This window comes from Aythya ferina, assembly GCF_964211825.1.
Source record: "Aythya ferina genome assembly, chromosome: Z".
In the NCBI taxonomy this organism is placed as follows: Eukaryota; Metazoa; Chordata; class Aves; order Anseriformes; family Anatidae; genus Aythya; species Aythya ferina.
Genome location: NC_140299.1, coordinates 43,169,341 through 43,197,199, shown reverse-complemented (window position 1 = coordinate 43,197,199; position 27,859 = coordinate 43,169,341). Strand labels below are relative to the sequence as shown.

Sequence of the window (27,859 nt, the reverse complement as noted above, 5' to 3'; positions counted from 1 at the left end):
GCAGGCAGCACAGCCCCAGCCGCACCCCAGCACGCTCCCACAGCCTGCTGGCACGGCCCCGCAGCCCTGCCCAAACACCAGGGCACCTTGTCCACCGCCCGGCCCGGGCCTGGGCTCCGCATCAGCTGCTGCCCCCGCCCCCCCGCAGTGCTGCCCTGCCCATGGCTCAGCAGGCAGGGGGTGCCCCATGTCACAAAGGGGCAGGGACGGCCTTGGCCCCGGAACGCTGGCCCCAGTGGCACTTGGGCGCTTGGGCAGCCCTGCCGTGGCTGCCCGTGCTGACGGGGAGGCTGCTCGGCTGCCTGCTCCTCTCCTGCGGCTCAACCAGAGGAACAACTCCAACTCAAACAACAAACTCCACCAGAGGAACTCAGCTCCTCTCTCCTCCTCCCTTCTCAGGCCCTCGCCTCAGACGGCTCTCAGCGCCCTACAGGACACTGACCGAACCGAGCCACCGCACACTCCTGGCCGCTCCTTCCCAGCACGGGGCCGGACATTTGTCCACGCTCTCCAGGACAGGTAACATCAGCCCGACCCACACCCTCCCACGGTCCCATAGCAAGCAGCCAGGTGACACGCTCAGGCCAGGATGGCAGGGACAGCTCCATCAGGACGACGGGACACGGACAGCCTCGGTGAGACGCTAGAGACCCTCGGGCAGAGAGGCAGGGGCTGCCCGTGGTCACAGGGGGATGCTGCTCCGTTTGTTCCTTCTCTCATTAAAGCCAGACTCAGACAGCAATGGGACCAGATCACAGCACACTCCTGGGCTCTCCCCAAGGACTGCTCAGCTGGAAGGAAGAGCGGCCAACGCTACACAGGACAGGTAAGATTGCCCCAACCCACCCCCACCATGGTCCACAGCAAGCAGGAAGGTGAGATGTTTGGGCCACGATGGGAGTGACCGCTCCATCAGGATGACGGGAGATGGACGGACGTGGTGAGTTGCTGGAGTCCCTCAGTCAGAGAGGCTGGGGCAGCTCGTGGTCACAGGGAGATGCTGCTCCGTTTGTTCCTTCTCTCATTAAAGGCAGGCACAGACAGGAATGAGAATAGAGCCCTGCATACTCCTGGCCTCTCTCCGCTTGAGAAGTCAGCTGGAAAAGCTGTCAACGCTCTCCAGGACAGAGAAGATCACCCCAACCTATTCCACACCACAGTGTCAATGCCTGGAAAGTGGGCCCAACATGGCTGACCCGGGAAGGACGGCCTTGGAGTGAGGCTGGGAGAGCCTTAGGCTGGGAGGCAGGGGCTGCTCCTGGCCACAGGGGAAGGCTGCTCCCTTTTGGCTTCCTCTCTTATAGCTCAAAACACTCACAGCGATGGGACCAGACCGCGGCACACTCCTGGTCTTGCTGCCCTCCTCTACTGAGCTGGACGGAAGAGCTGCCAACGCTCTCCAGGACAGGTAAGATTGCCCCAGCCCACACCTCACTCCGGTCCACAGCAAGCAGGACGATGACACGTTCGGGACAGGATGGCAGGGACAGCTCCATCAAGACAACGGGACACGGACAGCCTCGGTGAGACGATAGAGACTCTTGGGGAGGGAGGCGGGGGCTGCCCGTGGTCACAGGGGGTTGCTGCTCCGTTTGCTGCTGCTTCTCTTTCAGCCACAAACACACAGCGATGGGACCAGACCATGGCACGATCCTGCCCTCTCTGCCTGTGAGAACTCAGCTGGGAGGAAGAGCTGCCAATGCTCTCCAGGACAGATAAGCGATCCCCAACCCACAGCCCTCCACACTCTCAGAGCATGCCAGAAGATGACCTGGCTGGGCTATGATGGGCATCTCCTGGCCGTCAGGGAGATGGGAGATGGACGGCCCTGGAGTGAGGCTGGGAGAGCCTCACACAGGGAGGAAGGGACGCCTTCCAGTGCTGGCAGGGGGTGTCTGCTCTCTTTGTCACCTCCTCTCTTACAGCTGGACACGCTGACAGTGAGGGAATGACGCCATGGCACACTCCTGGCCTCTCTCTTTCCGCACTCTGACAGAGAATTCACCACGCTCTCCAGGACAGATAAGATTGCCCCAGCCCATTCCCCACCACGCTCTCACTGCCCTGGCCTAACTCAGCTGACTCTTGGCTGTCAGGGATACCCAGGAAGCATGGCCTTGCTGTCGGGCTGGGAGTGCTTGCCATGGGTTGGGGCTGCTCTTTTTGATCATTTTCCTTTCTCACCCCATCACAGAGCCCCGAGGAGACTAAGCTCTGCCACTGGCCTTTCCCGCCTCTGCCCAGTCGCTCCACGGCCACTGACCTGAAGGCTGCTGCAGCTTTCTACAACCACAGCCATCGAAGGAGCACGAAGGACACGGGGACCCCACCTCTACCCTGACACGGTCCTACAAGCACAACCACAGGCCCCGCAGCGAAGGACAAAGAGAGCTCGGCACGCCTCCGTGACACCCCACGTCTCTCTCAAACGTTGCGCAAATAAAGCTCTGATTCACAACCTCATTGGCTGCTCTTGCCTGCCCTTCTTGGGGAAACCTCAAGGGGGGTTGCCTTTTGCAGAAGGAGCGAGTGCGCCAGCCTCCGCTTCTTCAGATGCTGGCATCAAGAGAATTTCAAAGCACATTACGTGTCCTAATCTAAGAGTCTGCAGGCTTGGGTCTGGAATCCACTTTGCTCCCTCTTTCACCAAGGGCGTATAAGGAAGGACCAACATTTTTGTGTTGTGCTCCCACTTTGAAAGTGCTCCCACTTTCCCCACAGCCCTCCTTCCCCTCCAAGTGCTTTTCAGAGAGGGAGAAAACAGTGTTCCAGCCCCAAACACGCTGACAACCACAAATGGCACCTCACACAACTAAACCATGTCCACCTCGAGTGGACACCGGCGCACAATGTACCTGAATGCCATCAGGCTACCAAGGGACAGAGCTCATCTGTATCTCTGGCGTGACAGGGGCATCCCAACAGCTAACTCTATTGGAAGCTGAAGTGAGCCTAACTGGGAATCAGTGGCAAAAGCTTCCCTTTGTGACTGGCCCGGAGGCTCCATGCATCCTTGCCATAGACTACCTCAAGAGAGGGTACTTCAAGGGTACCGGTGGGCTTTTGGCATAGCTGCTTTGAGCACAGAGAAGATCAGGCAGCTGTCTACCCTGCCTGACCTTTCCGAAGACCCTTCCGTAGTAGGATTGTGGTAGGCAGTCATCGGAAATGGAAAGCTGCTGCGTGGAGTCCCACACGACGAGTTGTGGAGGCTGTAGAAGGGGAAGGCAACTTGAGTCACTATGCAGAAGTAAAAGCCATACAACTAGTGCTAGAGATTGCTGAACGAGAAAAATGGCCAGGACTGTATCTTACATTGGCTCATGGATAGCGGCAAATGCTCTGGGAGGGTGGCTGCAGCAATGGAAACAGAGCAACTGGCAGTGTAGAGAGAAACCTAGCTGGGCTGCTGCCCTGTGGCAAGAGATTGCTGCCTGGGTACAAAACCTGGATGCAAAAGTATGTCATGTAGATGCCCACATGCGCAAGAGATGCGCTACTGAGGAACATGAGAACAACAAAGAGGTGGATCGAGCTTCAAAAATTGAAGTGGCTCAGGTGGGCCTGGACTGGGGACGTAAGGGTGAGCTGTTTGTAGCTCGATGGGCCCGGGAAACATCAGGACATCTGGGGAGGGATGCCATATACAGATGGGTTCGTGATCGAGGGGTGGACCTACCCACTGAGGCCATCACACAGGTTACCCATGAGTGTGGGCCCTGTGCTGCAATCAAGAGAGCCATGAAGGTAAAATCTCCCTGGAATAGGGGGAGGTGGCTAGGGGTTCAGTATGGTGAGGCATGAATCACATGTGATTCGTGGAATGCGAAACATGAATGCTGGTGTCTGAAACGGGAAACAAGACATGGCAGGTATAAATAAAGCAGTCCCTGGCTGCCACGGTATAGAAAGCACACTCAGACAGGGACTGGTTGTCCTGAGTTATGTGAAAGCAGCCCTGCAGCTCAGCCGATTTCAATCATCACTAATTTATTCTTGCTGCTTTTGTCAGGACTTCTTCCGTAGTTCTCAAAGTGCACCATCCCGAGGTACATCAATGTCCACCACGACCGTATGTTGCCCGGATTAGCCCAGAATCTGCCATATGAAAGCCAAGGTTTCCTCACATGGCCCCTGGGCAAATACACACAGCTTCAGATAGAGCTAATGTGATCTTCTGACCAGCAAGTGAAACACAAGCCTCTCCTATGGAGCTAGAAAAGCTTCTTAGGTACCTGTACTGGGTCTGGCTGGGATGTTAACTTTCCCTGCAGCAGCCCATCAGAAATGGCTCTACTCCTTGGAGCCGACCTCTGGATACATCTCCAGGACTACACCTTCATGCCACTTCTTTTGCAATCAGTGTTTCATACCAATTTGAGGACTGAGAATGGGATGTGACTGGGTTTTCTGCACGCTCCTAACACCTGGGTTGCCTCTTACAAACGCCGCCCATTAAACCTGCCCTGTGGTCCTTCTGGGCTTCAGAGAAAGGGGCAGAGGAAGCCAATAGACTGCTCAGGAAGATATTTATTGTGCTCAAATGCACAAGCAATTCTGGCGCATCACTGTCTTCAAGGGCTTGCTTCCTGTTGGTGGAAGGTTTTTCTGGGCATGTCCATGTGAGATATGTTCATCTGATTTGTGTCAGTATGGAACAGTGCTAGGGCAGCATGGTATGATGAATGTGACCTTCTGTCTTACGTACCCTTGTATAACCACAAGTCTAAGAAAAACAGAGTGGTTAATGTATATAATTCTTGTATCTTGCAAAGGAATGTTTTAGCAATTCGTGTCAATAGAGAGCTTGAAGGGAAATGTATTTGTAGGTTTTTCCTTGAAGTCTCTGATATCTGGGGGGTTCAGAATAACTGCTACCTATTATGATTATTGCATGGGACACTATGCAAGTCTCTGATATCTGGCCAGGAGATTAAGGAGACGGGGAGAGCTGAAGAACAACTAAAAGAGAAAGCTTGCAGGGGATGCTGCACAAGTCTCTGACATACAGCCAAGTTGGACAAAGGAGAAGGACAAGAGGGAGGAAGACTATGAGCCTTCAGCACGAGAGACCCCCAGAGGCACCGCTGGAGACTGATACGCATGCTCCCGTAGGAGGGTTTGGATTCCAGAAACTAATTGTAATAACCCTGTTTTTTTTTAGAAGTAGTAATGAATATGCATTAGCCTCGGAGCATAAAAATCAGCTACTTGATGTAACTGGTGTGCGTCTTGGTGGAGCAGAGACTCCCGGTGCACCCAGCGCTGTTTGCTTACCTCTATTCCTTTCATAAATTGTAAACTTTGATTACTGTCCTATTTTGAAGACTGAGCCATTTATTCCATCCAGAACCATCTAACGAGAGGATTGTTTTTTGTCAGATGGAAGAGAAGAAGGGCTCTGTTGCCCAAGGTAATATCCAAACTCCACTTCTCTGAATTTGCTTCAGGACCATGCTGCCCTTATCTATGGGGCAAAAACATCTCCAGTCAGCTCTGTTTGGGCAATGCTCTGATAAAGTAAGATTTCTGCTTCTCCAGCCACAGCCAGGCCAGGAATGCCTTTTTCCAGGGAGAAAGCCAAAGAAAGTGGCAAACCGCAGCCTGCTGCACCCTGAGGGGCAAGGGAAGAGCAAAGCCGGGGCTGGCACAGCCAGGAGCACCCCTGCAGGGAGCTGCAACGTCCCGGAGGGAAGTTTTGTTCAGATGGACCGAGGGCCAGGTTTGACAGCCTCGGGTGTGCCTCCCACTGCGCGCTGCAGCCTCTCTCGCCTCCAGATCGGTCACTGTTCTCTGCAACATGCCGTGCCCTTCAGCACACTTTCCCCCTCTTTTTCTTGGGGAAGAAATGCCTGACTTCCTCTTACAGGTTTGGTACTTGTGCGTAGGGAAAGGAGGAGAAAACACAGGGCGCTCCGTAGAGTAATGCCTTCTCTTTCTTACGGGGAGGCAGCAGGCCATCCAGGAAGGGTTCCCTCATTCCCATTACAACTGCCTGCTTTATTCTAGCCTGGCCCTCTGCAGGAACACGGGCTGAAGTTCCCAACGGCCTGATGAGCTCATGCAGCAACATGGAAGCTGCTCTGCAAGCTCTGTGCATTTGCTTATGGTCAAACAAAGCCAAATGCCACTTTGTCCTTCCAAGTGACCAACAAAGGCCACTGACGTCTGTCGCTGGGGCTGGGAACCCACTGCATGGGCAACTCTGCTGGCTTCAGCAGAGCCCCCCTGCACAACAGCAGGCAGAATTCTGACCCAAAAGTGGACTGATTTTGGTCACAGCGAGACTAGAGGTCAGACTGATCTTAACAATGTCCTTCAGAGTTTCCTTTAGGAGGATCCTTTCTGTTAAGGGAAGTGTTCCGGCAAATAGCATATAAAATGGTGGGGCTCATCGAGAGGGCTTTAAACTAGGTTAGATGGGGGTTGGGACTGAAACAAGGCTTGTTGGAGCTGTGCCGGGGGAACAATGGCGAGGCCTGGGGAGAAGGCAATGGCCCAGCTGAAGTGCATCTACACCAATGCACGCAGCATGATAACAAACAGGAGGAGCTGGAAGCCATCGTGCAGCAGGCAGGCTACGACTTGGTTGCCATCACGGAGACGTGGTGGGACCACTCTCATGACTGGAGTGCTACAATGACTGGCTATAGGCTCTTCAGAAGGGGCAGGCAGCACAGAAGGGGTGGTGGGGTGGCTCTCTTTATTAGAGAATCTTTCCATGCTGTGGAACTCGAGGCTGGCAATGACAAGGTTGAGTCCCTGTGGGTTAGGATCGGCGGGAAGGCCAACAAGGCGAGCATCCTGGTGGGGGTCTGTTATAGACCGCCGAACCAGGACGAGGAGACGGATGAGGAGTTCTACAGGCAGCTGACAGAAGTTGTGAAATCGTCGGTGCTTCTTCGCTTGGGGGACTTCAACCTCCCTGACATATCCTGGAAGCACAACACAGCCCAGAGAAAGCAGTCTAGGAGGTTTCTGGAGAGCGTGGAAGATCGCTTCCTGACGCAGCTGGTTAGTGAGCCTCCCAGGGGCGGTGCCCCGCTAGACCTTCTCTTCACAAACAGAGAAGGACTGGTGGGAGATGTGGTGGTCGGGAGCTGTCTTGGGCAGAGTGAGCACGAAATGGTGGAGTTCTCTATTCTTGGCGAGGCCAGGAAGGGGACCAGCAAAACGACTGTATTGGACTTCCAGAGGGCTGACTTTGAGCTGCTCAGGACACGGCTTGGTAGAGTCCCTTGGGGGGCGGTTCTGAAGGGCAGAGGAGTGCAGGAAGGCTGGGTGCTCTTCAAGAAGGAAATCTCAATGGCACAGGAGCGGTCTGTCCCCACGTGCCCACCGACGAGCCGGTGTGGAAGAAGACCGGCCTGGCTCAACAGAGTTGCAGCTTGAGCTCAGGAGAAAAAAGAGGGTTTGTAATCTTTGGAAGAAAGGGCGGGCCACTGAGGAGGACTATAAGGATGTTGCGAGGCCGTGCAGGGACCAAATTAGAAAGGCCAAAGCTCATCTGGAGCTCAATCTGGCTACTGCCGTTAAAGACAACAAAAAACCTTTTTACAAATACATCAACACAAAACGGAGGACTAAGGAGAATCTCCATCCTTTACTGGATGCGAGGGGAAACCTTGTTACAAAAGATGAGGAAAAGGCGGAGGTGCTTAATGCCTTCTTTGCCTCAGTCTTTAGCGGCAATAGCGGTTGTTCTCTGGATACCCAATGCCCTGAGCTGGCGGAAGGGGATGGGGAGCAGAATGTGACCCTCACTATCCACGAAGAAATGGTTGGCGATCTGCTACGGCACTTGGATGTGCACAAGTCGATGGGGCCGGATGGGATCCACCCGAGGGTACTGAGAGAACTGGCGGAGGAGCTGGCCAAGCCACTATCCATCATTTATCAGCAGTCCTGGCTATCGGGGGAGGTCCCAGTTGACTGGCAGCTGGCAAACGTGACGCCCATCTACAAGAAGGGCCGGAGGGCAGACCCGGGGACCCATAGGCCTGTCAGTTGGACCTCAGTGCCAGGGAAGCTCATGGAGCAGATTATCTTGAGAGTCATCACGCGGCACTTGCAGGGCAAGCAGGCGATCAGGCCCAGTCAGCATGGGTTTATGAAAGGCAGGTCCTGCTTGACGGACCTGGTCTCCTTCTATGACAAAGTGACGCGCTTGGTGGATGAGGGAAAGGCTGTGGATGTGGTCTACGCTGACTTCAACAAGGCTTTTGACCCCGTTTCCCATAGCATTCTCCTCAAGAAACTGGCTGCTCTTGGCTTGGACTGGCGCAGGCTTCGTTGGGTTAGAAACTGGCTGGATAGTCGGGCCCAAAGAGTCGTGGTGAATGGAGTCAAATCCAGTTGGAGGTCGGTCACTAGTGGTGTTCCCCAGGGTTCGGTGCTGGGCCCGGTCCTCTTTAATATCTTCATCGATGATCTGGATGAGGGCATTGAGTGCACCCTCAGTAAGTTGGCAGATGACACCAAGTTAGGTGCGTGTGTCGATCTGCTCGAGGGCAGGAAGGCTCTGCAGGAGGATCTGGACAGGCTGCACCGATGGGCTGAGGTCAGCTGCACGAAGTTCAACAAGGCCGAGTGCCGGGTCCTGCACCTGGGGCGCAATAACCCCAAGCGGAGCTACAGGCTGGGAGAGGAGTGGTTGGAGAGCTGCCAGGCAGAGAAGGACCTGGGAGTAGTGGTTGATAGTCGGCTGAATATGAGCCAGCAGTGTGCTCAGGTGGCCAAGAAGGCCAACGGCATCCTGGCTTGCATAAGAAGCAGTGTGGCCAGCAGGGCTAGGGAAGTGATCGTCCCCCTGTACTCGGCTCTGGTGAGGCCGCACCTCGAGCACTGTGTTCAGTTTTGGGCCCCTCGCTACAAGAAGGACATGGAGGTGCTCGAGCGAGTCCAGAGAAGGGCGACGAAGCTGGTGAGGGGCCTGGAGAACAAGTCCTATGAGGAGCGGCTGAGGGAGCTGGGCTTGTTCAGCCTGGAGAAAAGGAGGCTCGGGGGTGACCTTATCGCTCTCTACAGGTCCCTTAAAGGAGGCTGTAGCGAGGTGGGGGTTGGTCTGTTCTCCCACGTGCCTGGTGACAGGACGAGGAGGAACGGGCTAAAGTTGCACCAGGGGAGATTTAGGTTGGATGTTAGGAAGAACTTCTTTCCCGAAAGGGTTGTTAGGCATTGGAACGGGCTGCCCAGGGAAGTGGTGGAGTCGCCATCCCTGGAGGTCTTTAAAAGACGTTTAGATGTAGAGCTTAGCGATATGGTTTAGTGGAGGACTGTTAGTGTTTGGTCAGAGGTTGGACTCGATGATCTTGAGGTCTCTTCCAACCCAGAAATTCTCTAATTCAGTGAAAATTGACGCCACTTCAGCTGCTTTCACTTTTACTAGAGTTTGGGGATTTCTTAGTTTTTCCTCAACTTTACTCTTTAGCTGAAATAAAGTTCATTTCAATGCAATTGCTGCTACGGCTCCTTGATTCCCCTCCCCAGAATCACAACCCGTGGCTTTGGGCTTTTCACTCTTTTTATTCATTTAGTTCTGCCTTCGTGCTTCCACCGTGGGCAGGAACAGACGTGTGCCCCTGTGCGCTGATGGGGGGCTCCTCTCTGCTTGCCTCTCCTCTTCCAGCCGCACGCACAGGCAGCCATGGGACCGAAGCGGGGCGCGCTCCTGGCCTCTCTCCCTCGGCGGGGAGCTCTCCGAGCCCTGCAGGGCAGGCAGCACAGCCCCAGCCGCACCCCAGCACGCTCCCACAGCCTGCTGGCACGGCCCCGCAGCCCTGCCCAAACACCAGGGCACCTTGTCCACCGCCCGGCCCGGGCCTGGGCTCCGCATCAGCTGCTGCCCCCGCCCCCCCGCAGTGCTGCCCTGCCAATGGCTCAGCAGGCAGGGGGTGCCCCATGTCACAAAGGGGCAGGGACGGCCTTGGCCCCGGAACGCTGGCCCCAGTGGCACTTGGGCGCTTGGGCAGCCCTGCCGTGGCTGCCCGTGCTGACGGGGAGGCTGCTCGGCTGCCTGCTCCTCTCCTGCGGCTCAACCAGAGGAACAACTCCAACTCAAACAACAAACTCCACCAGAGGAACTCAGCTCCTCTCTCCTCCTCCCTTCTCAGGCCCTCGCCTCAGACGGCTCTCAGCGCCCTACAGGACACTGACCGAACCGAGCCACCGCACACTCCTGGCCGCTCCTTCCCAGCACGGGGCCGGACATTTGTCCACGCTCTCCAGGACAGGTAACATCAGCCCGACCCACACCCTCCCACGGTCCCATAGCAAGCAGCCAGGTGACACGCTCAGGCCAGGATGGCAGGGACAGCTCCATCAGGACGACGGGACACGGACAGCCTCGGTGAGACGCTAGAGACCCTCGGGCAGAGAGGCAGGGGCTGCCCGTGGTCACAGGGGGATGCTGCTCCGTTTGTTCCTTCTCTCATTAAAGCCAGACTCAGACAGCAATGGGACCAGATCACAGCACACTCCTGGGCTCTCCCCAAGGACTGCTCAGCTGGAAGGAAGAGCGGCCAACGCTACACAGGACAGGTAAGATTGCCCCAACCCACCCCCACCATGGTCCACAGCAAGCAGGAAGGTGAGATGTTTGGGCCACGATGGGAGTGACCGCTCCATCAGGATGACGGGAGATGGACGGACGTGGTGAGTTGCTGGAGTCCCTCAGTCAGAGAGGCTGGGGCAGCTCGTGGTCACAGGGAGATGCTGCTCCGTTTGTTCCTTCTCTCATTAAAGGCAGGCACAGACAGGAATGAGAATAGAGCCCTGCATACTCCTGGCCTCTCTCCGCTTGAGAAGTCAGCTGGAAAAGCTGTCAACGCTCTCCAGGACAGAGAAGATCACCCCAACCTATTCCACACCACAGTGTCAATGCCTGGAAAGTGGGCCCAACATGGCTGACCCGGGAAGGACGGCCTTGGAGTGAGGCTGGGAGAGCCTTAGGCTGGGAGGCAGGGGCTGCTCCTGGCCACAGGGGAAGGCTGCTCCCTTTTGGCTTCCTCTCTTATAGCTCAAAACACTCACAGCGATGGGACCAGACCGCGGCACACTCCTGGTCTTGCTGCCCTCCTCTACTGAGCTGGACGGAAGAGCTGCCAACGCTCTCCAGGACAGGTAAGATTGCCCCAGCCCACACCTCACTCCGGTCCACAGCAAGCAGGACGATGACACGTTCGGGACAGGATGGCAGGGACAGCTCCATCAAGACAACGGGACACGGACAGCCTCGGTGAGACGATAGAGACTCTTGGGGAGGGAGGCGGGGGCTGCCCGTGGTCACAGGGGGTTGCTGCTCCGTTTGCTGCTGCTTCTCTTTCAGCCACAAACACACAGCGATGGGACCAGACCATGGCACGATCCTGCCCTCTCTGCCTGTGAGAACTCAGCTGGGAGGAAGAGCTGCCAATGCTCTCCAGGACAGATAAGCGATCCCCAACCCACAGCCCTCCACACTCTCAGAGCATGCCAGAAGATGACCTGGCTGGGCTATGATGGGCATCTCCTGGCCGTCAGGGAGATGGGAGATGGACGGCCCTGGAGTGAGGCTGGGAGAGCCTCACACAGGGAGGAAGGGACGCCTTCCAGTGCTGGCAGGGGGTGTCTGCTCTCTTTGTCACCTCCTCTCTTACAGCTGGACACGCTGACAGTGAGGGAATGACGCCATGGCACACTCCTGGCCTCTCTCTTTCCGCACTCTGACAGAGAATTCACCACGCTCTCCAGGACAGATAAGATTGCCCCAGCCCATTCCCCACCACGCTCTCACTGCCCTGGCCTAACTCAGCTGACTCTTGGCTGTCAGGGATACCCAGGAAGCATGGCCTTGCTGTCGGGCTGGGAGTGCTTGCCATGGGTTGGGGCTGCTCTTTTTGATCATTTTCCTTTCTCACCCCATCACAGAGCCCCGAGGAGACTAAGCTCTGCCACTGGCCTTTCCCGCCTCTGCCCAGTCGCTCCACGGCCACTGACCTGAAGGCTGCTGCAGCTTTCTACAACCACAGCCATCGAAGGAGCACGAAGGACACGGGGACCCCACCTCTACCCTGACACGGTCCTACAAGCACAACCACAGGCCCCGCAGCGAAGGACAAAGAGAGCTCGGCACGCCTCCGTGACACCCCACGTCTCTCTCAAACGTTGCGCAAATAAAGCTCTGATTCACAACCTCATTGGCTGCTCTTGCCTGCCCTTCTTGGGGAAACCTCAAGGGGGGTTGCCTTTTGCAGAAGGAGCGAGTGCGCCAGCCTCCGCTTCTTCAGATGCTGGCATCAAGAGAATTTCAAAGCACATTACGTGTCCTAATCTAAGAGTCTGCAGGCTTGGGTCTGGAATCCACTTTGCTCCCTCTTTCACCAAGGGCGTATAAGGAAGGACCAACATTTTTGTGTTGTGCTCCCACTTTGAAAGTGCTCCCACTTTCCCCACAGCCCTCCTTCCCCTCCAAGTGCTTTTCAGAGAGGGAGAAAACAGTGTTCCAGCCCCAAACACGCTGACAACCACAAATGGCACCTCACACAACTAAACCATGTCCACCTCGAGTGGACACCGGCGCACAATGTACCTGAATGCCATCAGGCTACCAAGGGACAGAGCTCATCTGTATCTCTGGCGTGACAGGGGCATCCCAACAGCTAACTCTATTGGAAGCTGAAGTGAGCCTAACTGGGAATCAGTGGCAAAAGCTTCCCTTTGTGACTGGCCCGGAGGCTCCATGCATCCTTGCCATAGACTACCTCAAGAGAGGGTACTTCAAGGGTACCGGTGGGCTTTTGGCATAGCTGCTTTGAGCACAGAGAAGATCAGGCAGCTGTCTACCCTGCCTGACCTTTCCGAAGACCCTTCCGTAGTAGGATTGTGGTAGGCAGTCATCGGAAATGGAAAGCTGCTGCGTGGAGTCCCACACGACGAGTTGTGGAGGCTGTAGAAGGGGAAGGCAACTTGAGTCACTATGCAGAAGTAAAAGCCATACAACTAGTGCTAGAGATTGCTGAACGAGAAAAATGGCCAGGACTGTATCTTACATTGGCTCATGGATAGCGGCAAATGCTCTGGGAGGGTGGCTGCAGCAATGGAAACAGAGCAACTGGCAGTGTAGAGAGAAACCTAGCTGGGCTGCTGCCCTGTGGCAAGAGATTGCTGCCTGGGTACAAAACCTGGATGCAAAAGTACGTCATGTAGATGCCCACATGCGCAAGAGATGCGCTACTGAGGAACATGAGAACAACAAAGAGGTGGATCGAGCTTCAAAAATTGAAGTGGCTCAGGTGGGCCTGGACTGGGGACGTAAGGGTGAGCTGTTTGTAGCTCGATGGGCCCGGGAAACATCAGGACATCTGGGGAGGGATGCCATATACAGATGGGTTCGTGATCGAGGGGTGGACCTACCCACTGAGGCCATCACACAGGTTACCCATGAGTGTGGGCCCTGTGCTGCAATCAAGAGAGCCATGAAGGTAAAATCTCCCTGGAATAGGGGGAGGTGGCTAGGGGTTCAGTATGGTGAGGCATGAATCACATGTGATTCGTGGAATGCGAAACATGAATGCTGGTGTCTGAAACGGGAAACAAGACATGGCAGGTATAAATAAAGCAGTCCCTGGCTGCCACGGTATAGAAAGCACACTCAGACAGGGACTGGTTGTCCTGAGTTATGTGAAAGCAGCCCTGCAGCTCAGCCGATTTCAATCATCACTAATTTATTCTTGCTGCTTTTGTCAGGACTTCTTCCGTAGTTCTCAAAGTGCACCATCCCGAGGTACATCAATGTCCACCACGACCGTATGTTGCCCGGATTAGCCCAGAATCTGCCATATGAAAGCCAAGGTTTCCTCACATGGCCCCTGGGCAAATACACACAGCTTCAGATAGAGCTAATGTGATCTTCTGACCAGCAAGTGAAACACAAGCCTCTCCTATGGAGCTAGAAAAGCTTCTTAGGTACCTGTACTGGGTCTGGCTGGGATGTTAACTTTCCCTGCAGCAGCCCATCAGAAATGGCTCTACTCCTTGGAGCCGACCTCTGGATACATCTCCAGGACTACACCTTCATGCCACTTCTTTTGCAATCAGTGTTTCATACCAATTTGAGGACTGAGAATGGGATGTGACTGGGTTTTCTGCACGCTCCTAACACCTGGGTTGCCTCTTACAAACGCCGCCCATTAAACCTGCCCTGTGGTCCTTCTGGGCTTCAGAGAAAGGGGCAGAGGAAGCCAATAGACTGCTCAGGAAGATATTTATTGTGCTCAAATGCACAAGCAATTCTGGCGCATCACTGTCTTCAAGGGCTTGCTTCCTGTTGGTGGAAGGTTTTTCTGGGCATGTCCATGTGAGATATGTTCATCTGATTTGTGTCAGTATGGAACAGTGCTAGGGCAGCATGGTATGATGAATGTGACCTTCTGTCTTACGTACCCTTGTATAACCACAAGTCTAAGAAAAACAGAGTGGTTAATGTATATAATTCTTGTATCTTGCAAAGGAATGTTTTAGCAATTCGTGTCAATAGAGAGCTTGAAGGGAAATGTATTTGTAGGTTTTTCCTTGAAGTCTCTGATATCTGGGGGGTTCAGAATAACTGCTACCTATTATGATTATTGCATGGGACACTATGCAAGTCTCTGATATCTGGCCAGGAGATTAAGGAGACGGGGAGAGCTGAAGAACAACTAAAAGAGAAAGCTTGCAGGGGATGCTGCACAAGTCTCTGACATACAGCCAAGTTGGACAAAGGAGAAGGACAAGAGGGAGGAAGACTATGAGCCTTCAGCACGAGAGACCCCCAGAGGCACCGCTGGAGACTGATACGCATGCTCCCGTAGGAGGGTTTGGATTCCAGAAACTAATTGTAATAACCCTGTTTTTTTTTAGAAGTAGTAATGAATATGCATTAGCCTCGGAGCATAAAAATCAGCTACTTGATGTAACTGGTGTGCGTCTTGGTGGAGCAGAGACTCCCGGTGCACCCAGCGCTGTTTGCTTACCTCTATTCCTTTCATAAATTGTAAACTTTGATTACTGTCCTATTTTGAAGACTGAGCCATTTATTCCATCCAGAACCATCTAACGAGAGGATTGTTTTTTGTCAGATGGAAGAGAAGAAGGGCTCTGTTGCCCAAGGTAATATCCAAACTCCACTTCTCTGAATTTGCTTCAGGACCATGCTGCCCTTATCTATGGGGCAAAAACATCTCCAGTCAGCTCTGTTTGGGCAATGCTCTGATAAAGTAAGATTTCTGCTTCTCCAGCCACAGCCAGGCCAGGAATGCCTTTTTCCAGGGAGAAAGCCAAAGAAAGTGGCAAACCGCAGCCTGCTGCACCCTGAGGGGCAAGGGAAGAGCAAAGCCGGGGCTGGCACAGCCAGGAGCACCCCTGCAGGGAGCTGCAACGTCCCGGAGGGAAGTTTTGTTCAGATGGACCGAGGGCCAGGTTTGACAGCCTCGGGTGTGCCTCCCACTGCGCGCTGCAGCCTCTCTCGCCTCCAGATCGGTCACTGTTCTCTGCAACATGCCGTGCCCTTCAGCACACTTTCCCCCTCTTTTTCTTGGGGAAGAAATGCCTGACTTCCTCTTACAGGTTTGGTACTTGTGCGTAGGGAAAGGAGGAGAAAACACAGGGCGCTCCGTAGAGTAATGCCTTCTCTTTCTTACGGGGAGGCAGCAGGCCATCCAGGAAGGGTTCCCTCATTCCCATTACAACTGCCTGCTTTATTCTAGCCTGGCCCTCTGCAGGAACACGGGCTGAAGTTCCCAACGGCCTGATGAGCTCATGCAGCAACATGGAAGCTGCTCTGCAAGCTCTGTGCATTTGCTTATGGTCAAACAAAGCCAAATGCCACTTTGTCCTTCCAAGTGACCAACAAAGGCCACTGACGTCTGTCGCTGGGGCTGGGAACCCACTGCATGGGCAACTCTGCTGGCTTCAGCAGAGCCCCCCTGCACAACAGCAGGCAGAATTCTGACCCAAAAGTGGACTGATTTTGGTCACAGCGAGACTAGAGGTCAGACTGATCTTAACAATGTCCTTCAGAGTTTCCTTTAGGAGGATCCTTTCTGTTAAGGGAAGTGTTCCGGCAAATAGCATATAAAATGGTGGGGCTCATCGAGAGGGCTTTAAACTAGGTTAGATGGGGGTTGGGACTGAAACAAGGCTTGTTGGAGCTGTGCCGGGGGAACAATGGCGAGGCCTGGGGAGAAGGCAATGGCCCAGCTGAAGTGCATCTACACCAATGCACGCAGCATGATAACAAACAGGAGGAGCTGGAAGCCATCGTGCAGCAGGCAGGCTACGACTTGGTTGCCATCACGGAGACGTGGTGGGACCACTCTCATGACTGGAGTGCTACAATGACTGGCTATAGGCTCTTCAGAAGGGGCAGGCAGCACAGAAGGGGTGGTGGGGTGGCTCTCTTTATTAGAGAATCTTTCCATGCTGTGGAACTCGAGGCTGGCAATGACAAGGTTGAGTCCCTGTGGGTTAGGATCGGCGGGAAGGCCAACAAGGCGAGCATCCTGGTGGGGGTCTGTTATAGACCGCCGAACCAGGACGAGGAGACGGATGAGGAGTTCTACAGGCAGCTGACAGAAGTTGTGAAATCGTCGGTGCTTCTTCGCTTGGGGGACTTCAACCTCCCTGACATATCCTGGAAGCACAACACAGCCCAGAGAAAGCAGTCTAGGAGGTTTCTGGAGAGCGTGGAAGATCGCTTCCTGACGCAGCTGGTTAGTGAGCCTCCCAGGGGCGGTGCCCCGCTAGACCTTCTCTTCACAAACAGAGAAGGACTGGTGGGAGATGTGGTGGTCGGGAGCTGTCTTGGGCAGAGTGAGCACGAAATGGTGGAGTTCTCTATTCTTGGCGAGGCCAGGAAGGGGACCAGCAAAACGACTGTATTGGACTTCCAGAGGGCTGACTTTGAGCTGCTCAGGACACGGCTTGGTAGAGTCCCTTGGGGGGCGGTTCTGAAGGGCAGAGGAGTGCAGGAAGGCTGGGTGCTCTTCAAGAAGGAAATCTCAATGGCACAGGAGCGGTCTGTCCCCACGTGCCCACCGACGAGCCGGTGTGGAAGAAGACCGGCCTGGCTCAACAGAGTTGCAGCTTGAGCTCAGGAGAAAAAAGAGGGTTTGTAATCTTTGGAAGAAAGGGCGGGCCACTGAGGAGGACTATAAGGATGTTGCGAGGCCGTGCAGGGACCAAATTAGAAAGGCCAAAGCTCATCTGGAGCTCAATCTGGCTACTGCCGTTAAAGACAACAAAAAACCTTTTTACAAATACATCAACACAAAACGGAGGACTAAGGAGAATCTCCATCCTTTACTGGATGCGGGGGGAAACCTTGTTACAAAAGATGAGGAAAAGGCGGAGGTGCTTAATGCCTTCTTTGCCTCAGTCTTTAGCGGCAATAGCGGTTGTTCTCTGGATACCCAATGCCCTGAGCTGGCGGAAGGGGATGGGGAGCAGAATGTGACCCTCACTATCCACGAAGAAATGGTTGGCGATCTGCTACGGCACTTGGATGTGCACAAGTCGATGGGGCCGGATTGGATCCACCCGAGGGTACTGAGAGAACTGGCGGAGGAGCTGGCCAAGCCACTATCCATCATTTATCAGCAGTCCTGGCTATCGGGGGAGGTCCCAGTTGACTGGCAGCTGGCAAACGTGACGCCCATCTACAAGAAGGGCCGGAGGGCAGACCCGGGGACCCATAGGCCTGTCAGTTGGACCTCAGTGCCAGGGAAGCTCATGGAGCAGATTATCTTGAGAGTCATCACGCGGCACTTGCAGGGCAAGCAGGCGATCAGGCCCAGTCAGCATGGGTTTATGAAAGGCAGGTCCTGCTTGACGGACCTGGTCTCCTTCTATGACAAAGTGACGCGCTTGGTGGATGAGGGAAAGGCTGTGGATGTGGTCTACGCTGACTTCAACAAGGCTTTTGACCCCGTTTCCCATAGCATTCTCCTCAAGAAACTGGCTGCTCTTGGCTTGGACTGGCGCAGGCTTCGTTGGGTTAGAAACTGGCTGGATAGTCGGGCCCAAAGAGTCGTGGTGAATGGAGTCAAATCCAGTTGGAGGTCGGTCACTAGTGGTGTTCCCCAGGGTTCGGTGCTGGGCCCGGTCCTCTTTAATATCTTCATCGATGATCTGGATGAGGGCATTGAGTGCACCCTCAGTAAGTTGGCAGATGACACCAAGTTAGGTGCGTGTGTCGATCTGCTCGAGGGCAGGAAGGCTCTGCAGGAGGATCTGGACAGGCTGCACCGATGGGCTGAGGTCAGCTGCACGAAGTTCAACAAGGCCGAGTGCCGGGTCCTGCACCTGGGGCGCAATAACCCCAAGCGGAGCTACAGGCTGGGAGAGGAGTGGTTGGAGAGCTGCCAGGCAGAGAAGGACCTGGGAGTAGTGGTTGATAGTCGGCTGAATATGAGCCAGCAGTGTGCTCAGGTGGCCAAGAAGGCCAACGGCATCCTGGCTTGCATAAGAAGCAGTGTGGCCAGCAGGGCTAGGGAAGTGATCGTCCCCCTGTACTCGGCTCTGGTGAGGCCGCACCTCGAGCACTGTGTTCAGTTTTGGGCCCCTCGCTACAAGAAGGACATGGAGGTGCTCGAGCGAGTCCAGAGAAGGGCGACGAAGCTGGTGAGGGGCCTGGAGAACAAGTCCTATGAGGAGCGGCTGAGGGAGCTGGGCTTGTTCAGCCTGGAGAAAAGGAGGCTCGGGGGTGACCTTATCGCTCTCTACAGGTCCCTTAAAGGAGGCTGTAGCGAGGTGGGGGTTGGTCTGTTCTCCCACGTGCCTGGTGACAGGACGAGGAGGAACGGGCTAAAGTTGCACCAGGGGAGATTTAGGTTGGATGTTAGGAAGAACTTCTTTCCCGAAAGGGTTGTTAGGCATTGGAACGGGCTGCCCAGGGAAGTGGTGGAGTCGCCATCCCTGGAGGTCTTTAAAAGACGTTTAGATGTAGAGCTTAGCGATATGGTTTAGTGGAGGACTGTTAGTGTTTGGTCAGAGGTTGGACTCGATGATCTTGAGGTCTCTTCCAACCCAGAAATTCTCTAATTCAGTGAAAATTGACGCCACTTCAGCTGCTTTCACTTTTACTAGAGTTTGGGGATTTCTTAGTTTTTCCTCAACTTTACTCTTTAGCTGAAATAAAGTTCATTTCAATGCAATTGCTGCTACGGCTCCTTGATTCCCCTCCCCAGAATCACAACCCGTGGCTTTGGGCTTTTCACTCTTTTTATTCATTTAGTTCTGCCTTCGTGCTTCCACCGTGGGCAGGAACAGACGTGTGCCCCTGTGCGCTGATGGGGGGCTCCTCTCTGCTTGCCTCTCCTCTTCCAGCCGCACGCACAGGCAGCCATGGGACCGAAGCGGGGCGCGCTCCTGGCCTCTCTCCCTCGGCGGGGAGCTCTCCGAGCCCTGCAGGGCAGGCAGCACAGCCCCAGCCGCACCCCAGCACGCTCCCACAGCCTGCTGGCACGGCCCCGCAGCCCTGCCCAAACACCAGGGCACCTTGTCCACCGCCCGGCCCGGGCCTGGGCTCCGCATCAGCTGCTGCCCCCGCCCCCCCGCAGTGCTGCCCTGCCCATGGCTCAGCAGGCAGGGGGTGCCCCATGTCACAAAGGGGCAGGGACGGCCTTGGCCCCGGAACGCTGGCCCCAGTGGCACTTGGGCGCTTGGGCAGCCCTGCCGTGGCTGCCCGTGCTGACGGGGAGGCTGCTCGGCTGCCTGCTCCTCTCCTGCGGCTCAACCAGAGGAACAACTCCAACTCAAACAACAAACTCCACCAGAGGAACTCAGCTCCTCTCTCCTCCTCCCTTCTCAGGCCCTCGCCTCAGACGGCTCTCAGCGCCCTACAGGACACTGACCGAACCGAGCCACCGCACACTCCTGGCCGCTCCTTCCCAGCACGGGGCCGGACATTTGTCCACGCTCTCCAGGACAGGTAACATCAGCCCGACCCACACCCTCCCACGGTCCCATAGCAAGCAGCCAGGTGACACGCTCAGGCCAGGATGGCAGGGACAGCTCCATCAGGACGACGGGACACGGACAGCCTCGGTGAGACGCTAGAGACCCTCGGGCAGAGAGGCAGGGGCTGCCCGTGGTCACAGGGGGATGCTGCTCCGTTTGTTCCTTCTCTCATTAAAGCCAGACTCAGACAGCAATGGGACCAGATCACAGCACACTCCTGGGCTCTCCCCAAGGACTGCTCAGCTGGAAGGAAGAGCGGCCAACGCTACACAGGACAGGTAAGATTGCCCCAACCCACCCCCACCATGGTCCACAGCAAGCAGGAAGGTGAGATGTTTGGGCCACGATGGGAGTGACCGCTCCATCAGGATGACGGGAGATGGACGGACGTGGTGAGTTGCTGGAGTCCCTCAGTCAGAGAGGCTGGGGCAGCTCGTGGTCACAGGGAGATGCTGCTCCGTTTGTTCCTTCTCTCATTAAAGGCAGGCACAGACAGGAATGAGAATAGAGCCCTGCATACTCCTGGCCTCTCTCCGCTTGAGAAGTCAGCTGGAAAAGCTGTCAACGCTCTCCAGGACAGAGAAGATCACCCCAACCTATTCCACACCACAGTGTCAATGCCTGGAAAGTGGGCCCAACATGGCTGACCCGGGAAGGACGGCCTTGGAGTGAGGCTGGGAGAGCCTTAGGCTGGGAGGCAGGGGCTGCTCCTGGCCACAGGGGAAGGCTGCTCCCTTTTGGCTTCCTCTCTTATAGCTCAAAACACTCACAGCGATGGGACCAGACCGCGGCACACTCCTGGTCTTGCTGCCCTCCTCTACTGAGCTGGACGGAAGAGCTGCCAACGCTCTCCAGGACAGGTAAGATTGCCCCAGCCCACACCTCACTCCGGTCCACAGCAAGCAGGACGATGACACGTTCGGGACAGGATGGCAGGGACAGCTCCATCAAGACAACGGGACACGGACAGCCTCGGTGAGACGATAGAGACTCTTGGGGAGGGAGGCGGGGGCTGCCCGTGGTCACAGGGGGTTGCTGCTCCGTTTGCTGCTGCTTCTCTTTCAGCCACAAACACACAGCGATGGGACCAGACCATGGCACGATCCTGCCCTCTCTGCCTGTGAGAACTCAGCTGGGAGGAAGAGCTGCCAATGCTCTCCAGGACAGATAAGCGATCCCCAACCCACAGCCCTCCACACTCTCAGAGCATGCCAGAAGATGACCTGGCTGGGCTATGATGGGCATCTCCTGGCCGTCAGGGAGATGGGAGATGGACGGCCCTGGAGTGAGGCTGGGAGAGCCTCACACAGGGAGGAAGGGACGCCTTCCAGTGCTGGCAGGGGGTGTCTGCTCTCTTTGTCACCTCCTCTCTTACAGCTGGACACGCTGACAGTGAGGGAATGACGCCATGGCACACTCCTGGCCTCTCTCTTTCCGCACTCTGACAGAGAATTCACCACGCTCTCCAGGACAGATAAGATTGCCCCAGCCCATTCCCCACCACGCTCTCACTGCCCTGGCCTAACTCAGCTGACTCTTGGCTGTCAGGGATACCCAGGAAGCATGGCCTTGCTGTCGGGCTGGGAGTGCTTGCCATGGGTTGGGGCTGCTCTTTTTGATCATTTTCCTTTCTCACCCCATCACAGAGCCCCGAGGAGACTAAGCTCTGCCACTGGCCTTTCCCGCCTCTGCCCAGTCGCTCCACGGCCACTGACCTGAAGGCTGCTGCAGCTTTCTACAACCACAGCCATCGAAGGAGCACGAAGGACACGGGGACCCCACCTCTACCCTGACACGGTCCTACAAGCACAACCACAGGCCCCGCAGCGAAGGACAAAGAGAGCTCGGCACGCCTCCGTGACACCCCACGTCTCTCTCAAACGTTGCGCAAATAAAGCTCTGATTCACAACCTCATTGGCTGCTCTTGCCTGCCCTTCTTGGGGAAACCTCAAGGGGGGTTGCCTTTTGCAGAAGGAGCGAGTGCGCCAGCCTCCGCTTCTTCAGATGCTGGCATCAAGAGAATTTCAAAGCACATTACGTGTCCTAATCTAAGAGTCTGCAGGCTTGGGTCTGGAATCCACTTTGCTCCCTCTTTCACCAAGGGCGTATAAGGAAGGACCAACATTTTTGTGTTGTGCTCCCACTTTGAAAGTGCTCCCACTTTCCCCACAGCCCTCCTTCCCCTCCAAGTGCTTTTCAGAGAGGGAGAAAACAGTGTTCCAGCCCCAAACACGCTGACAACCACAAATGGCACCTCACACAACTAAACCATGTCCACCTCGAGTGGACACCGGCGCACAATGTACCTGAATGCCATCAGGCTACCAAGGGACAGAGCTCATCTGTATCTCTGGCGTGACAGGGGCATCCCAACAGCTAACTCTATTGGAAGCTGAAGTGAGCCTAACTGGGAATCAGTGGCAAAAGCTTCCCTTTGTGACTGGCCCGGAGGCTCCATGCATCCTTGCCATAGACTACCTCAAGAGAGGGTACTTCAAGGGTACCGGTGGGCTTTTGGCATAGCTGCTTTGAGCACAGAGAAGATCAGGCAGCTGTCTACCCTGCCTGACCTTTCCGAAGACCCTTCCGTAGTAGGATTGTGGTAGGCAGTCATCGGAAATGGAAAGCTGCTGCGTGGAGTCCCACACGACGAGTTGTGGAGGCTGTAGAAGGGGAAGGCAACTTGAGTCACTATGCAGAAGTAAAAGCCATACAACTAGTGCTAGAGATTGCTGAACGAGAAAAATGGCCAGGACTGTATCTTACATTGGCTCATGGATAGCGGCAAATGCTCTGGGAGGGTGGCTGCAGCAATGGAAACAGAGCAACTGGCAGTGTAGAGAGAAACCTAGCTGGGCTGCTGCCCTGTGGCAAGAGATTGCTGCCTGGGTACAAAACCTGGATGCAAAAGTACGTCATGTAGATGCCCACATGCGCAAGAGATGCGCTACTGAGGAACATGAGAACAACAAAGAGGTGGATCGAGCTTCAAAAATTGAAGTGGCTCAGGTGGGCCTGGACTGGGGACGTAAGGGTGAGCTGTTTGTAGCTCGATGGGCCCGGGAAACATCAGGACATCTGGGGAGGGATGCCATATACAGATGGGTTCGTGATCGAGGGGTGGACCTACCCACTGAGGCCATCACACAGGTTACCCATGAGTGTGGGCCCTGTGCTGCAATCAAGAGAGCCATGAAGGTAAAATCTCCCTGGAATAGGGGGAGGTGGCTAGGGGTTCAGTATGGTGAGGCATGAATCACATGTGATTCGTGGAATGCGAAACATGAATGCTGGTGTCTGAAACGGGAAACAAGACATGGCAGGTATAAATAAAGCAGTCCCTGGCTGCCACGGTATAGAAAGCACACTCAGACAGGGACTGGTTGTCCTGAGTTATGTGAAAGCAGCCCTGCAGCTCAGCCGATTTCAATCATCACTAATTTATTCTTGCTGCTTTTGTCAGGACTTCTTCCGTAGTTCTCAAAGTGCACCATCCCGAGGTACATCAATGTCCACCACGACCGTATGTTGCCCGGATTAGCCCAGAATCTGCCATATGAAAGCCAAGGTTTCCTCACATGGCCCCTGGGCAAATACACACAAATACAAATTCACTTGCCTGTCCTTCTTGGGGAAACCTCAAGGGGGGTGTCCTTTTGCAGAAGGAGCGAGTTCATCATCCTCTGCTCCTTTTCAAAGCACATTTCAAAGCACATTATGTGTCCTAACCTAAGAGTCTGCAGGTTTGGGTCTGGAATCCACTTTGCTCCCTCGTTCAACAAGGGTGTGTAAGGAAGGACCAACATTTAACACAAAAACCTTATCTGCTCTGAGGGAACTGCTTGAGGAAATTCCCCTTCCTGACATGCACTGTGCACCCAACGTGCAGCCACTGGGGGTGCTGCCCTGCTGCTGGACATCAAAGAGAACCACGCTTTCCACCCGGGAAATTAAGCGCCTCTCATAGCTTTGCTGCACGTTTCTCGCATGCGCCAGCTTTGCCACGGCTGGCCATCCCAGATCACTTTAGGCCAACCTCTTCCTAGTCAGCTTGGCTACCTCCCGGTTACAAACCTGACTGCCAGAAACAAACTGGGATTAAAAACAAAAGCCCAGGGGACGGCACCACTTTTGCACATTCACGCTCCTGACTCTTGTAGGAGACACATCCAGAAACGCCCCATGCACTGAAACACAGCCCTGCGCTGGGAGGGAACCCGCAGCTGCAGGCACTCAGAGTCAGGGGCCTGTTGGAAGGCCGAAAGGGAAAGGTTGAGGAGATTGGGAAGGTTGAGGAGATTGGCAAGTTTTGTGCCAACCTCAGCACGGGGAGAAACAGCTCCCCAGCACGCAGAGTGCTCCCACTTTCCCCACAGCCCTCCTTCCCCTCCAAGTGCACACCATGCAACTGATGCTATGTGGAGTAAGTGGATAACATCAATTATACAGCAGGCTTTAATGGGAAAACATCATCATTCAGGAATCCTGGAAGAGATCATGGACTGGCTGGAAGGATTGCTTTTTGTCAGACAGAAGAGAAGAAGGGCTCTGTTGCCCAAGGTAATATCCAAACTCCACTTCTTTGAATTTGCTTCAGGACCTTGCTGCCTTTATCTGCGCGGCAAATCCTGAGGTCACTCACAATCATCTCAGTAGAATAATTCTTGTTTAGAGTACTTGCCAGTCGAGTTCACTGAACTTAACGGCTCAAAAAAAGCGACCAAAAAAAACTACTACTGTGTTTGCGTACCTGGTCCTTTCCTGGCTCCAACAACGAAGTGCAACCGTGCTGTGCTCCCTCTCTGGACCCACTGGGAAGCCAGAAGGCAAAGGAATCAGACTGGGAGAGATGACGTTTGACAAGCTTAGTCCAGGAGCCAACCTGACAAGCATGGCCACCTGCAAAGCTCTGGCACGAAAGTCTGAAACTGTGCCTCGGCAGCTGCAAAGCCTTTTGTAGCCCTGTCCTCTGGAAATCGGCAGCCTGTTTCTTCCCAGCTTCTGGTAGAGCAGACACTCCGCTTGTTAATAAAGGAAAGCATCTCCAAAGAATTCTCAACCGCTGGAGAGAAGGTGGAGATAAAGCAGTCACTTCGTTTGCACAGCTCCGTTCAAGGCATTTGGCTTTGGAATACAACAAGCCCTTCTTCCGTGAGACATTCCCTAACAAAACTAAATGCTTAACCACGACCATGGTGCTGAAAACCTTCCTTGGTTACCAGGAGCATGGAGCCAAGGCTGTGCATAAGCAAGCTCCCCATCTGCAGCAGCATGCCCAGTCCCTAAGGCCGGTTCCTTCTTACCCTGCCCCTTCTGCAGGCTGCACGGGCACTGGGGGCAGTCCCCCTTGCAGGGTCAGTGCCAGGGAAGTTCCTCAAGTCGTGCCAGGGGATTCCAGGTTTCCACAACTCCTGACCTTGCTACAATTCTGTTGAAGAATGGCTCAAAGAGCAAGGGCATGGGTCCCTAGAGGAATTGTACACGCAAGGCAAAGAAAATGCAGAGTTTATAGCCATGGAGTAGGCCGGATGAGAAGCATTCTTGTGAAAATATGCCAGGAGTAGTCTGTCCTTGAGAGAGAGATAAACAGGTGGATCTGAAGCCTGGGAAAATAAGGGAGTAGCTTATGTGCTGTAACCGCAAGTAGGAGAAACAGTATTTTTTGCAACACTTTCAGGCTTAGACAATAGGAGAGTGACCAGTAGGCATAATTATAGCTGTGTGTAAAAATATACAGATATCTGCACAATAAAGTTGAAGCTTGTTTTAATCCTCATATTGAGTCGATCACTTGCTTCTCCGCGCCTTTAATCGGAGGGTTTTGAACCCGCACAATTCATCCTCCAATAGGCTCTGCCAACAGGAGGGGGGAGTGTTGGATGCTCAGGGCTTCACCAGCTCTTCACTCGGACACTTTATCTTATCATTTGCCCAGACAGGCTGGGGCGTCTCCTGCTCTGGAGAGAGCCAAACCCACCTGGATGCCATCCTGTGCAGTGTGCTCCAGGTGATCCTCCAGGGCAGAGCCTGGGACCGGACGATCTTCAGAGATCCCTGCCAACTTTGGCCATTCTGGGATTCTGTCGTCTTTCCGTACTTAACTCCACAAGCAAATTACAAATCATTTTGGGAAGTGCTCGTTGTTTTACGCAGGGATAAATGCTTATTCTGCATTCTCTCAGCCGCTCCTCATAGGACTTGTTCTCCAGGCCCCTCACCAGCTTCGTCGCCCTTCTCTGGACTCGCTCGAGCACCTCCATGTCCTTCTTGTAGCGAGGGGCCCAAAACCGAACACAGTACTCGAGGTGCGGCCTCACCAGAGCCGAGTACAGGGGGACGATCACTTCCCTAGCCCTGCTGGCCACACTGCTTCTTATGCAAGCCAGGATGCCATTGGCCTTCTTGGCCACCTGAGCACACTGCTGGCTCATATTCAGCCGACTATCAACCACTACTCCCAGGTCCTTCTCTGCCTGGCAGCTCTCCAACCACTCCTCTCCCAGCCTGTAGCTCCGCTTGGGGTTATTGCGCCCCAGGTGCAGGACCCGGCACTCGGCCTTGTTGAACTTCGTGCAGCTGACCTCAGCCCATCGGTGCAGCCTGTCCAGATCCTCCTGCAGAGCCTTCCTGCCCTCGAGCAGATCGACACACGCACCTAACTTGGTGTCATCTGCCAACTTACTGAGGGTGCACTCAATGCCCTCATCCAGATCATCGATGAAGATATTAAAGAGGACCGGGCCCAGCACCGAACCCTGGGGAACACCACTAGTGACCGACCTCCAACTGGATTTGACTCCATTCACCACGACTCTTTGGGCCCGACTATCCAGCCAGTTTCTAACCCAACGAAGCCTGCGCCAGTCCAAGCCAAGAGCAGCCAGTTTCTTGAGGAGAATGCTATGGGAAACGGGGTCAAAAGCCTTGTTGAAGTCAGCGTAGACCACATCCACAGCCTTTCCCTCATCCACCAAGCGCGTCACTTTGTCATAGAAGGAGACCAGGTCCGTCAAGCAGGACCTGCCTTTCATAAACCCATGCTGACTGGGCCTGATCGCCTGCTTGCCCTGCAAGTGCCGCGTGATGACTCTCAAGATAATCTGCTCCATGAGCTTCCCTGGCACTGAGGTCCAACTGACAGGCCTATGGGTCCCCGGGTCTGCCCTCCGGCCCTTCTTGTAGATGGGCGTCACGTTTGCCAGCTGCCAGTCAACTGGGACCTCCCCCGATAGCCAGGACTGCTGATAAATGATGGATAGTGGCTTGGCCAGCTCCTCCGCCAGTTCTCTCAGTACCCTCGGGTGGATCCAATCCGGCCCCATCGACTTGTGCACATCCAAGTGCCGTAGCAGATCGCCAACCATTTCTTCGTGGATAGTGAGGGTCACATTCTGCTCCCCATCCCCTTCCGCCAGCTCAGGGCATTGGGTATCCAGAGAACAACCGCTATTGCCGCTAAAGACTGAGGCAAAGAAGGCATTAAGCACCTCCGCCTTTTCCTCATCTTTTGTAACAAGGTTTCCCCCCGCATCCAGTAAAGGATGGAGATTCTCCTTAGTCCTCCGTTTTGTGTTGATGTATTTGTAAAAAGGTTTTTTGTTGTCTTTAACGGCAGTAGCCAGATTGAGCTCCAGATGAGCTTTGGCCTTTCTAATTTGGTCCCTGCACGGCCTCGCAACATCCTTATAGTCCTCCTCAGTGGCCCGCCCTTTCTTCCAAAGATTACAAACCCTCTTTTTTCTCCTGAGCTCAAGCTGCAACTCTGTTGAGCCAGGCCGGTCTTCTTCCACACCGGCTCGTCGGTGGGCACGTGGGGACAGACCGCTCCTGTGCCATTGAGATTTCCTTCTTGAAGAGCACCCAGCCTTCCTGCACTCCTCTGCC

At 54.7% G+C, this 27,859-nt stretch overlaps 3 protein-coding genes across 3 annotated transcripts; all 3 read left to right on the top strand.

Annotated features, from left to right (window-relative positions):
• Positions 1 to 161: 161 nt before the first annotated feature.
• Positions 162 to 2,463, top strand: LOC311427335 (uncharacterized protein; the record flags this gene model as incomplete). The annotated part of the gene is made up of 5 exons (XM_084504649.1): positions 162 to 635; positions 726 to 826; positions 1,031 to 1,216; positions 1,305 to 1,523; positions 1,614 to 2,463. The coding sequence occupies 5 exons, from the start codon at positions 162 to 164 to the stop codon at positions 1,717 to 1,719; spliced, it is 1,086 nt and encodes a 361-aa protein (XP_084360775.1). The 3' UTR covers positions 1,720 to 2,463.
• Positions 2,464 to 9,874: 7,411 nt separating this feature from the next.
• On the top strand, positions 9,875 to 12,176 carry LOC311427334 (uncharacterized protein; the record flags this gene model as incomplete). Its single annotated transcript, XM_084504648.1, has 5 exons — positions 9,875 to 10,348; positions 10,439 to 10,539; positions 10,744 to 10,929; positions 11,018 to 11,236; positions 11,327 to 12,176. 5 exons carry the CDS (start codon positions 9,875 to 9,877, stop codon positions 11,430 to 11,432), a joined length of 1,086 nt encoding a protein of 361 aa, XP_084360774.1. The 3' UTR covers positions 11,433 to 12,176.
• A 7,411-nt stretch (positions 12,177 to 19,587) lies between these two features.
• Positions 19,588 to 21,889, top strand: LOC311427333 (uncharacterized protein; the record flags this gene model as incomplete). Its single annotated transcript, XM_084504647.1, has 5 exons — positions 19,588 to 20,061; positions 20,152 to 20,252; positions 20,457 to 20,642; positions 20,731 to 20,949; positions 21,040 to 21,889. The coding sequence occupies 5 exons, from the start codon at positions 19,588 to 19,590 to the stop codon at positions 21,143 to 21,145; spliced, it is 1,086 nt and encodes a 361-aa protein (XP_084360773.1). The 3' UTR covers positions 21,146 to 21,889.
• Positions 21,890 to 27,859: the final 5,970 nt, after the last annotated feature.